General features: G+C 46.1%; 5 protein-coding genes across 5 annotated transcripts; 2 read left to right on the top strand and 3 right to left on the bottom strand.

Moving 5' to 3' along the window:
- Positions 1-6,333: 6,333 nt before the first annotated feature.
- On the top strand, positions 6,334-6,893 carry BDZ99DRAFT_118732 (uncharacterized protein). Its single transcript, XM_033712498.1, has 2 exons — positions 6,334-6,686; positions 6,760-6,893. Exons 1-2 carry the CDS (start codon positions 6,373-6,375, stop codon positions 6,791-6,793), a joined length of 348 nt encoding a protein of 115 aa, XP_033582544.1. The 5' UTR covers positions 6,334-6,372; the 3' UTR covers positions 6,794-6,893.
- BDZ99DRAFT_118760 (uncharacterized protein) lies at positions 6,851-7,668 on the bottom strand. The gene has a single exon (XM_033712501.1). It carries the CDS (start codon positions 7,551-7,553, stop codon positions 6,993-6,995), a length of 561 nt encoding a protein of 186 aa, XP_033582545.1. The 5' UTR covers positions 7,554-7,668; the 3' UTR covers positions 6,851-6,992.
- BDZ99DRAFT_118734 (uncharacterized protein) lies at positions 7,669-8,761 on the bottom strand. Its single transcript, XM_033712499.1, has one exon. It carries the CDS (start codon positions 8,516-8,518, stop codon positions 7,784-7,786), a length of 735 nt encoding a protein of 244 aa, XP_033582546.1. The 5' UTR covers positions 8,519-8,761; the 3' UTR covers positions 7,669-7,783.
- A 223-nt stretch (positions 8,762-8,984) lies between these two features.
- Positions 8,985-9,269, top strand: BDZ99DRAFT_457571 (uncharacterized protein). Its single transcript, XM_033718714.1, has one exon. It carries the CDS (start codon positions 9,083-9,085, stop codon positions 9,236-9,238), a length of 156 nt encoding a protein of 51 aa, XP_033582547.1. The 5' UTR covers positions 8,985-9,082; the 3' UTR covers positions 9,239-9,269.
- On the bottom strand, positions 9,249-11,183 carry BDZ99DRAFT_118757 (uncharacterized protein). Its single transcript, XM_033712500.1, has 3 exons — positions 11,126-11,183; positions 10,691-11,076; positions 9,249-10,634 (listed from the first exon to the last, which is right to left on the bottom strand). Exons 2-3 carry the CDS (start codon positions 10,833-10,835, stop codon positions 9,259-9,261), a joined length of 1,521 nt encoding a protein of 506 aa, XP_033582548.1. The 5' UTR covers positions 10,836-11,076; positions 11,126-11,183; the 3' UTR covers positions 9,249-9,258.
- Between the last annotated feature and the right edge of the window lie 865 nt (positions 11,184-12,048).

The raw sequence follows: 12,048 nt of genomic DNA on the forward strand, positions 1-12,048 counted from the left end.
AGCTCGCCTATAGCAATTTTTAATACGCTTAGCAGCTTTTCTAAAGGTGCTGTAATAATAATATATTAAGCTATACTACTGTATAATATAGTTGCCAGCCTTTAAAAGGTAAATAAAGCCGCTATAAAATATAAAGCGCGTAAAAAAAAGCGGATCTAGAAAGAAAAAACTCTAATAATAAAAGCAGGCTTTTAAATAGCTACTTAAAGGCTTAATAAAAACGCCTAAAGTAAAAGGCAGTAAGGTAAAGCAGATTCTAGTAGGAGCGCGCGGCGCTATAAACGCTGCGGCGAGCTAGAGTATAATATTTATACGTGTAAAAATAATATAGAGGTTGCTATAGATTAGGCTATAAGTTATATATAGTTAATATCTATTAGCGTTATAAAGTAATTAACGTTTAAAGCCGGTTTTTATAATAAAGTAGACGGCTTACTTAGGTAAACAGCTTACTTATAGAATACGTTATTTTTATTATAAATACTATATATAGCTTTAGTACGCGCTACTAAGTTAAACTAGCCTTTAATAATTATAGAATTTTTATATAGGGCTTTTTACTAGTTATATAGTCGATTAAATCGCGTTTTAAGGCTAAGTATTCGGTTAATAAAGTTCCTTAGCTACTTCTAGCTAACCTAGCTAGCGCTATATTTAGTAAGTAGTATATTCGCTATATTATATATAGTATTAAAAGTAGGCGCAAACCTATATATATTTAGGTTTAGTATATATTTAATAATTACCTTTTTTTTAGTTATAGTAAGTTTTTTTAAATTAGGTTTATAATCGCGATATATAGACTTTTTAGCGCATTAGTTGCGTAGTATAGATTTAGGGATATTATATAGTAATATAGTATACTATATACTAGAAATCTATATAAAATTAATAAATAAAATAGTAAAAAAAAGGTTTTTTTTATTATATAGTAAAAAACCAGATAGTAAGCCTATATTAGGAAACGGATACACCCTATTCGGGCAATCCGCGCCTTGCTTACAGTTTTTGCGCTTTACCTAACCTAGTAATCGACCTTAACAACCGCTATAAAAAGCCCTTCCTTCGCCGTTATTTTCTATCCCCTTTTTTAACCTTTTCTTTCTACTTTTATCCCTCTATCTACGCGGCTTTTACTTATACTAACTGCTATTATTAGGCTTTAGCAAATCCTTTATAAGGTATTTTTCGAATTCCTACCGCAGCCTAATACTGCACTGCCTTATTTTATCCCTATTATTTATTATATATACTGCACTATTTAGCTTTATATACCTTTAGCAATTACTAGTACTACTAAATCTAATTCTTAGCTTATATTTATATATATATAGCAGCCCGCCCGCTTCTATTTTTTTATTTTTTTATATATTTTTATTTTTTATTTTTTACCTTTTACCTTTTTCTATTATATACTTTCCCTTTTTTACTTTTTCTTTTAGATCCCCGCTTATATTATATTAGTAGCAGCTAAAGCTAAAAAGGCGAAACTTACTGCCTATTTATATAGCTATTCCCTGCTCCGGACTTACTAATACTAATTTACTATATACTACTTTATTCCTTTTTTTAGTAAATAAATATATAGCTTTTATACTATTATTTTATTTCTAATACTTCTATACTGCGCCCCGCTTCTTTAGTTAAAATAGCTAGGCTAATCCCTTACTTACTACGCTATATCCCCGCTCCTAGCTTCTATTTCTAGCTTTTACTTTTAGTAGCTATAGTGTTTTCGCTAGCCCTATAGTAGTAGTAGGGTGCTCCGCCCTATATAAAGTATATAGTATTACTATAATATTATAATATAACTAGCAGCAGGCTAATACCTAAAAGCTAGCAGCTAATAGCTTAGAAATAGTATTACTATAAACTATAAAAGGTAAATAGAACCCTTTTTAAATCCTACTTTAGCCGGAATAAGGCACTTTTTAGTAAATAGCGCCTATACTATTATTTTAGTTCTAGTTATCTAGCCTTATATTTTCTAACTTTAGCTTTTTAGTAGAATATACTAGCTAATCCGCGCTTTATTAGCTGCGCTTTACTAAAGGCTAGATTTTTTAAAAATAATATAGTAGAGTATCTATATAAGGTATTAATTTTATTTATATAACTTTTACCCTACTATAATAGCCTCTGCAGGGTGCTCTACCTTATATTAAGTATTTAATATAGCTATAATATTTTAATATAGCTAGTAGAGGGCTAATAACTAGAAGTTAGCAGCTAATAGCTAAGTAGGTAAAAATACGGAAAGTAATTAGGCCTTTATAGCGCCTATATATCTAATATATAATAGCTAGGTTCCTAATAAAAATTATCTTAGAAACGCTAAAAGCGATAAATAATTTAATACTATTATTTCTACCTTCCCTTTAACTAAGCCTTTATACTATAATATAGTATTTATATAAATATAAGGCTGTTTTAAAAGGTATTATTAGTAATAGTATACTAAGTAATAGTTAGTAGCCTAAAAGAATAACTATATATATAAACCTCTAGATATAGCTTTATTTTCTAAGCTAGATAGCCCTATAGACCTCTATTATAATAGCTATTATTAGTACTTTTCTAATAGCTACTTTACTTCCTATAAAATATATTCCTTTTAACCTTTTAGCACTTAAACGCAAGAACTCTAAGCTAAAAATAAAGAAATCTAATATAATAGAGTATAACTTTTATAAAGATAAGTTCTATAGATATAATAGGGAGTAAATTAATATTAATAACTTATTACTCGGTTTATTAAGCTCTAATATATTACGTTTTCTAAACCCAGGACCCCTTATTATAGTAGAAGCTACTAGCTCTTTAGGTTCGCTATATCTAGATATTTCTAGCTAATTCTAGCTAATATATATCTAGATAATAAAGGCGGCCTTAGTACTATTCCTTTTCTGTAGACCTAGTAGCCTAGCTAGGAAAAGCCTTACCTAACTACAAACGTAGAGGAGATAAACTTAACCAGAGATAGGTTATTTAATAGAAATAGTCTAGGTAGGTATATTAATAGTATTATAGCACTAATTTGCTAATTAATAATAGAATTTGCTTTCGTTCTAGATATTATAGCTAAAGTAAGCCCTAGTATAGATAATATCTAATCTAGTAGTTAACCGCGAGAATATTAGGATAATAGCCGGGATATAGCTAGGATACGCGCATTTTCTATAGAGAACACGGCAGCCGCATATAATAGTAAGTAGTCCTCCTGCAGATTTAAGAAACCTATTTTAACGCCCTTTAAAGACATATTTTTGGATCAGAGCGCACCTTATAATAATGTCGCCATAAGAAGCCGGCCATCTGCACGCAAGCGGGAGTACGCCTTATTTGCCGATAATCACACCTCAAAACTGGCCTTGGAAGACTCCCGTTCAGCAAAGCGGCAGTCAACCCAGCTACAGGCAGAGAGCCTTGCACGTAGTGCTATGTGCACACCAACATCGACAACGACGCCGCCGGCGCCAGCGGCCGGCGGCAGCCCTTTCTCGCCTCTCAGAGTCAGCAATCCAAATGCTAGTGGCGGGGACAGTGGCGGCACAGACGATGGCGCCGACACCTCCAACCAATCTCGAAGCGACCTCCTTGATTTACAGAATGGCGGTGATGGCGAACAACACGAGGGCGCGATAGAGAAAGACCTGCTGCATTCCTCAAGACAATCAGTCTCTCCGTCTGAACAAAGACCGCGCGATCAAGACTTCAGTCCGTATTCAGAGGAGGGTGGAGATAACAGCGACGCCAGCGATGGCGAAGTTGGGAGGAGCGATGAGGACGAACCCAGTCAGGCTGATGACTTTTCAGAGCGCGGCACGTCACAAACCGCTCTTAGACCACGGGATTGTAGCACAATGCGCACGACGACGTCTCGACAAGTGATCCCGCGCCAATCTCAACACCTGTCTAGGCCTGGAACAGACAGAGTGACTTGGTCTGGCTCCCCACAAATATCCCCGCAAATATCCACTCCAAGAGCGACAGCTGTGAATGAACCCAGCATCAATCGTGGACCCAGCGCCAACCAGGCCTACCAGATAGCTGATATTACTCTTCACCCTGTGCCAAAGGCTGTGTCGATTGTAACAGCAACGGTCTGTTGCAAGGAGTCAAAATTGCCTCCAGACCTCATAACGCTTGACACCAGCATTTTCGGAGAGAGAGGTCACGTCATCCGTATGACCCAGTTATCGCAGGATTCATGGTTGTTACTGGGATGCTGATATGACGACGGTGCATCAGACTCACGTCCTCATCGGAGCCGGACAGTGCTTAGTGCAGAGCAGAAGAGCAATTCTTACAGCGAAGCTGCGAATCATGACACAGACCATCAAGACAACCACATGGGCGAAGAGGATGAGGACGGGGACGAGGATACAGATGAAGACACAACGGAATACAAGCCTCATGCCATAGACCCTAATCCGAGGTTTAAGAGAGGCACAATGCGCCTTCCCAAACGAAAGCGAGCAGCGTGGCTGGAGTCGGACGACGAGCGGTTACTCGCGTACAGGAGAAACATGGCCATGGAGTGGAAGGAGATATTCAAACGCTTCCCAGATCGGACCCCAGGCGCAGTACAGGTACGCTATCACACGCTACAAAAAAAATGACCCATCGCCACAACATCGATGTATGTATCCTCTTCCCTCCAACGAAATTTCGAGGTGTAGTTGAGTCTGGCTCTCCTATTACCCCCACCTCCCGGCAAAAGAATTCCAGTGCGGATACTGTATCCAGCCAGCCGTCTGCCAAGGACAACCGGGTGACGACAAGCACTTCCTCACTGCGCGTTCCATCGACCCAAGGTCTACCACTAGAGCTAGAAGGAGCCCCACCATGACCGCCCAAGTCAAAGCCTTTGACACTCCGAACTCCAACACTGGAAGGACGTGAAAGTCAGGAGAGTGAGTCGCTCAAAGCATCGATCGCCTGTACTTTCAGGAACTCTCTGCCTCTTGGACAGCGTTTGTCTTACGAGACCACTCCGGAGACCTGTAACGTACGCTTCGCTGAGGAGATTTCGAGGTGAAAAGAGTTAAGACTGGCTCTCCTATGCCTCAGCAGGAGGCCGCCGACCATCGCCCTTCGTAAATTCCTTCCTAGGCCGAGCTTTTCCAGTTGACTGCTCTCTGCATACAACTTCAGACCAAGGTTCCAGTCTTCGCGTCCATTACATCTATTGCTCCCGTCGTGTATACCACACCACCCTTCCTCCTTAATCTCCTTTGGACGATGCCGTGCCCGTACATTTTCATACTGGAGAGTACGATACAAATATTGAATGTTGGGTGGGATATCTCGTGCTCAGCAAAGTCTGCCTGCGTCACCGCTGGATATACAACCCTGTCGCCCGCCATCTTCTTTGTGGGGCCGGGGGATCAGCCCGAGATCTTCGAGCCTTCGAGCTGACTCTGGAGCTGGCGGTTGGCGAGGCCGAAATGGCGCAGTCATCGTCGAGCTTCTTACTTTAGGCGTGCGTCGCCAGTACAGTGAGGGTTAGGATAACTATGGGCGGAGGCGCGGAGGGCGATCTCGACTTCAACGATTTCTTCGCATAGCGTAAGTACTTCCTGCCGGGCACGCTGCGAGCTCATGCGTTGTTGCTAAAAGAGAATACTAGTAACGTTCCGGAAATTCCTTTTAAGACTAAGTTTTTCCTAGTAGACTGCTCTCGGAATACAACTGCTAAAGATATAAGTCACTTATGCATTAGTTGGACAAGTCCGAAGTGGGGGCCAGTCCGTCGGATGAGACCTCTTCCCTCTTGGTGGCCAGTTCCCTAGGGGGCAGTGTGTCTTAATGCATTTATATCCATGCGGCAATGTTCTGACATTGGAACAGTTGACGACTACCGGCTAGCGATTGCTAGATTCTCCCCATAATGCTCGCTCCCTTGAGACCAACTGTAATCCAAATTAGAATTCTGGTGGAGCACTAAGAGATGATGTACAAGAGCGTAGCTAAAAATAGAGGAGCGAGTTTAAGACTGGGTGCCAGAAACGGGATCCACAGTGGACACCAGAACGGGACCCTTTGAAACTTGGGCACAGCCGCACCTCAAATCCGATACCCTGCAGAATCCCGGCTTGGCTCTGGCACTGGGAGTAACACTCAAAGCGCCCAACTGCTACAGCTGGGCGTGTTAGTTTTTCAGATGGAGGGATCTTGATTATCGTTGGGGTGCTCATTCTCGTTCTCGTCTTTGGTGCGAGGCGATGAGGCTGAGCTAAATCGGCTGCGGGCTTGTGAAGCCTGGGCGCCAAGCAAACTTGCGAGAGCTCAGCTCTTGATTGCAACCCCTCATTCACCCTCAACGCTGGGCGAGCTGTTACAAGGTGTTGCATTGCACGGCACAGCTACATGACACAGCCCGCGCGCGCTCAGCCTCCTGCTCGCAGAACCCAGCCTGCCTCCTCCCTTCTTCCACAACCTCCCTCCGACCCGCGCACTCGATTTGCTGCTCCCCGAATTAAACTCACCCATCCACAAATGGCGTACCAAACTCTCGCCATCGCCAGTGCCACCTACAATGCCTTCGCAGGACAATACAATGTAATGGCACACAACCGGGAGCCGGAGCGTGGCTTCTTCCTCACGTTCGTGGCACAGGTCCTTCAGACCCTCCGCAACGCCAGCCGCGCCGACATCCCATCCAGCCCGGTGACACAGACGAAGTAAACCGTCCCCGCCACCCATTAGATTTCACTTTACCCGCAATTTGCTCATCCCCTTGACTAACTGATCAAGGAACTTCGCCGCTTCTTCGAGGACTTTGATCTAACGGCCGACCGATAACCCTCGTCTTCCTGCCCTGCCTTGAAGCGCCTTCGGACAACCGCACGTAAAAAAGCTTCTGGCGCGCAGTCCCAGATTCGAACCCGATCTACACCGAGGGCTGCACAAATGAATACAATCATGGAAGCCGAAAAGGGCGGGGCGCTGAACAGGACTGCAGCGTAGTAGCCGAGAGTCGACGCGCCTCAAGAACTGCTGCCGCCGTCCCTCGTGGCCATGAAGCAAATGACTCCGCCCGCGGCAGGCCCATCGTTCTCGAGCCCCCTCGCATTACAGAGACATCCCATGCCGAGATGCGGCAAGCTGCGAAGACTGCCGCTGCAGCTGTTCGCAATCGTGAGCTCAACGCCTCCACTGGCCAGCCTTACATTCTTGGATCGACCTCCGCTGACGATCGGGCTGCTCGTAACCGTGAGGCCAACACGTCGGCTTCCAGTACTCAGGCCATTGTCCCCCGTCCATCCGATCGCGACCGCGGGCTGTCCCGGCTGGACAGCGCGACTCTGGAACTCTACCCGGCTGTGGAGGCAGCTCTCCGACAGAGTACTGGTGTTATGACTCCGCCGCCAACTATGTACGTCCCGCCCCTGTCTGGCGACATGCCCCCCCCCGCCTGCGCGTGCCCCGGCTGTTGCGCCTGCGCGTGCCCCGACTGTTGCGAACACTTGTAGCGCCCGCCGCGGCCGACATACCACTATTGATGTGTCTGGGGCTGCTGGCCGGCGCTTGCATAATCGCATCAGCATTACGGTCCACGATACGGACGCTAAGGATGAGGATGAGGAGTATATGGGATCTGCGCGCCAGCTAGATGCGCCCACCCCCAAAAGTACCCCTGCGGATCTGCTTTGACTCTCTTTCTTCCCTTTGGTCTGCTCTTTTTGGTTCTTTTCGACACGGCCTGGATTCGATGGCTGCCTTTGCTCCTTCTCGATCGGCCCAATTGGTGCTTTTAATCAGCCGGTCACTCCTATATTCATGATGGCTTTCCACACAGGACCGAGCTGCTCGATAGCTGCACCGCCATGCATCGCCAGTTCTCCTTCCCTTCCGTTGTTCGAAGTTCCGTTTCTATTGTCTGCCTGATCTTCCGCAGTTGCGCCTTTTCCCTGTCCTCCTCTTCGACTCTGGATGTGTCTACTGTGCAGTATAGAGTGTTGGTTGGCGTTGTTGACGTTGTGTGTGTGGAGACCGTTTGTAGGTTGCTTGGCTGGCTATATGGTGGCGTGCACGCCACGTTTGCGTATGACGGTGTTCCGCTGGGGGTGGTCTGTATCTTAGATAGTCTCGTGTCCACCATATCCACCATTGCCTTGACTTCCGTCTTAAGCGCTTCTCTTTCCTGGGTGAGTGTTCTTGTTAACTCGTTGATCTGGTTGGCGTGTTCTTTAGACAGAGTTTCTATTCGTTTGGCGTGCTCTTTTTCTCTTTTTTCTATAGAAGCTTGGGTTTTCTGGTGAATTTCCTTCTGCTCGACGTGCCCTTGTTGGAGTTTCTCTAACAATCTTGCGACAACTTCACCTATTTGCGCGATTTTCTTTCGGTCTTCTTCCCTTTTCTTTTCGAGCTCTTTTATTATCTGGTATGTGTTCTCCACCATTAGCGCCATCTTGCTTGTTCCCGTGTTCCCTCCTTTTGTCGCTTGCGTCGCGGGTTGGGAGGCTTCAGGGGTGCGCGTGTCCGATCGGCTTGAGGTCTTTCTTTGCGTCATATGTTCCAGTGCGCAGGACGCGGGCAGAGACCATGCTAAACACAATCTTTCGGCCCGAGTCTATATTAAGTCAAATGTCAAAAGCTTCTGTTGGCCGTCAACATTTCGGCTAGCAGCCTCGCCCCACATGATTCCATGAACATACGCTTCTCCAAGGAGCTCAAACCCTCTCTTCAATCGCCTAGAATGTACCTCTCGCCTTCTTAATACAAATGGAATGTTTCCACCTGAGAGTACACAGACTGTGTCGCGGCACTGCAATACAGCAGGCCCAATGCCTACATAGCCCTTGGAAGTGTAGAACAGCCTTCTTCCCCCACAGGCCTTTCCAGCCGCCATGACAAAGTGAACATCATCTTTACGGAAAGACAACTGAGGCAAATGTCGGTCTACATCAGCTGCGTTGTTGCTGCAGAATGCAGCAAAGCCATCAAGATGTTCTGATGCATCCTGATCCTGGACTATCACTCGGGTTGTAACAGCTACAACCTAGGATCAACAACTCATACGGTTCAACGGTCACCTACGTACAGACTTGGAGTTGCTGGCATAGTAGCTGCCTACATGCCTAGCCAGTTACAACTTCTACAGAGAGGGGTTGGGGTACGGTGGCCTACCCTGCCTAATGCTGCCTACTGCTGCCTCCAATTAGTGCTTCTGCCTATGCATACAGTCACTTCCTACGTAGTATATAGTTTGGCCTTCGGGCCCCCGAAATAAGACAGAGTTCACATCAATTTTCAACCTGAGTCTATCATCCCATACCAATCTTTACCTGCCGTCAGGGTCCAGCAACCTACCTTTTCAAGGGGCTCTCCTGTTGGGTAAGGAATAGTTTTAGAACGCATCTTGGCTATTACTTCGACCAGCGCCGCAGTTTGCTCACCAGGCCTTTCTAACCCAGGAATCACATCCGCCACCTCCACAATAATGTCGAATTCAATACCCGAAACACGGAGAACCCCACCCCACCTCCCCTTCCACTTGATTGAATGAGCCGGAAGGCATTCTGAGGCGGTAAATTTTTGGACTTTCGAACCAAGTGGCGCCAACGTGTAACCGGTAGAGATATTCCACCTTGGAACCCAGGTTGGTCTCCGGACGCTAGATTGGTGTTGAACAGCGGATAGTACATCAAGCGTCTGCGTTCGTTTTAACGCATGTCTAGCAACCTTTCGATAGACCGACAGAGTGCGGCACTTTGTGTTGGGCTGCAAAAAGCAGTCTTTATCGGTCGCATCGATATCCACGGTATGAAACCCTAAGAGTGCGTATATGCGATCTTTTGGTTTCTCGCAATTGAGTTTTCGGGTTACCTGCAATATATACAGGAAGCTTTCGCGTCGAGAGTCGTTTCTATTGATGGACCACTTGTGGAATAGATACGCATGCAACATGCCAGACTCTGGATTACGCGCCATTTTGCCGCAGTGAAGCGTCCTTATCGAGGTGGAAGCTAGGCCAACTGTTTCCCATGAAATACTTGCCGCTCCCCAAAGCATTTCTGCAGAGGTTGCCATTGCGATTTCTTGAAAAACCCATAGTCTTGAAAACCAGTCCAGACTGTAGAACGCTTCCACTGGGCCCCACCATGACAAGTTTCCGGGGGGAGGGATACCATTGGAGATGCTTCTAATACGATCGAGCGCCAGCTCGGCTTCGTCGGTGGTGTCTTCCCCAAGCCAAACAAGGACACGGGTAGCCTTGTTGTAGATTTCTCCCATAATTTTCATTTGGTCTGTTATCTCTCCCCGGTCGCTTTGGTTAATGCAGACGGCGTCGGCCCATATTAACCGTTGAGCATCGGGGAGGCGGAGACGGTTGAGGGCATTCATCAAATTGAGCCGGATTTTGAGAGGCTTCCCACAGCACCACAGGACGCCGCCATCTTGTTTGTCCCATCTGTAGGATAGAGCTTCGTATGATGGTGCTGAATCAAAGTGGACAATGTTAAGGTGACACGACAAAGGCTGGTCACTTCCTCGACTCGGGTGGATTACTATCAATCTTATGGTCCTTTGGCTTAGAGGTTTGTACCGATAGTGGTCCGAATCAAAGCCATTCGTTCTGCAGCGTCTTGCGGGAAGCATCCGGGGAACTTTTGGGTGAACTTGTGCTATGTAGGATTTAGTGATTTTATAGAGTGCCCTGTCCTAGCAAATTGGAGCTTACCGTTTAGGTTCGCATTCTTCTTCTGGTCCCTAGCTCCTTTCTTTTCCCGTCCTTGTTTTGAGACCTTTTCAAGCCCGCGTCTTTCTGTAGGGTCACAGACACTTATTAGAGCTATCTCCCGAGACGATCGGATAGTGTGGGACATGATTCTAATCTGATTTACAAAAAATCTTAAGTATTGCTTTGGGTGTGTACTCAGAGGTGTGCACTTGGGATTGAAACGCTTTCACGGCTGCCTGGCAGCCTGGGATCTGCTGAGTAACTCGGCCGTCCCCCATCTAACTCGACGGGAACCCTCACTTCACTCGTCTACAGAATATCAACCACAGGCAAATTGACCAATCCGGTGGGTGCAATCAAATTTACATCCTCTCGTTAGGGAAGTTCTACAGCTGGTTAGAATTTATTTTAGCGTTGTTGACGTGATGCACATACAGAGCCGCTTCCTTTGCAGTGAGTTTAGCGCGCTTGGCGGACGCTGGCTCATATATGCGTGTATACATGACTACCGCTAGTTAGGAGGGCAATATGCCAGTGTGACGTAGTTCCAGAGCCCCCTAGGAACTAAACCCGCCCTCTTCTTCCCGCGATATTAAGATTTTGTAGCTAATATAGGTATAGCCGGCGCTGTCACGATAGCGCTACACGCGAGAGGTCGAGGGCTCAAAGAGGAGCGTTGATTAGGTGCTATGTACAATGCTACGTGGAGAATCAAGACGTTGTGTAAGGGACAGGAAGACGGGAGACGGGCCACCGGATATAAGGGCGTGGCCGAGCGCGTGGCGTACGGCCTCTATGCCGTTTCGGCGCGTGGCACGCGTGTACGCGAGGTCCTTACCAGATCAGGTGATAGGAAAAGGGGGCAGCCGGTAGGTGGCTGGAGCGGGACAGGATAGGAAGCGGAAGCGAGACGGGAGCGGAGCAGGGCAGGCAGGGCAGGAGGCCGGCCAGCGGTAGTAGGCCGGTGCAGATTGCTGGAGTTGTAGCAATCTGCGGCAGAATTTCGGTAGGTAGGGTGTCGCGGTCGATACCGTGACAGGCGCCTATAATATATTAGATATTAACTCTAGTAAGCCCGGTACTAAGTAAAGGTCGGTATAGCCCTCTACTAGAAATGCGCGATATATTAGTATAATAATTAGATTGCGACGGCGAGCTAGATAAGGACTAAGTTTCTAGTACTATAGCCTGGCTACTACCTCTAAAAGCGCTAAGATTAGCGGGTTGTTCTTAAGAGGTCCTATATCTTAAAAAGTGCCAACATCGCGAAAATATTTTAGCAGAAAGAATCTATAAAAGAAGTTAGATTAAAAGAGAAGGAAAGCTGTTAATATACCCCGGGGTAGTAGATATAGCTC

Source organism: Mytilinidion resinicola, assembly GCF_010093595.1.
Source record: "Mytilinidion resinicola strain CBS 304.34 unplaced genomic scaffold BDZ99scaffold_2, whole genome shotgun sequence".
Lineage (NCBI taxonomy): Eukaryota > Fungi > Ascomycota > Dothideomycetes > Mytilinidiales > Mytilinidiaceae > Mytilinidion > Mytilinidion resinicola.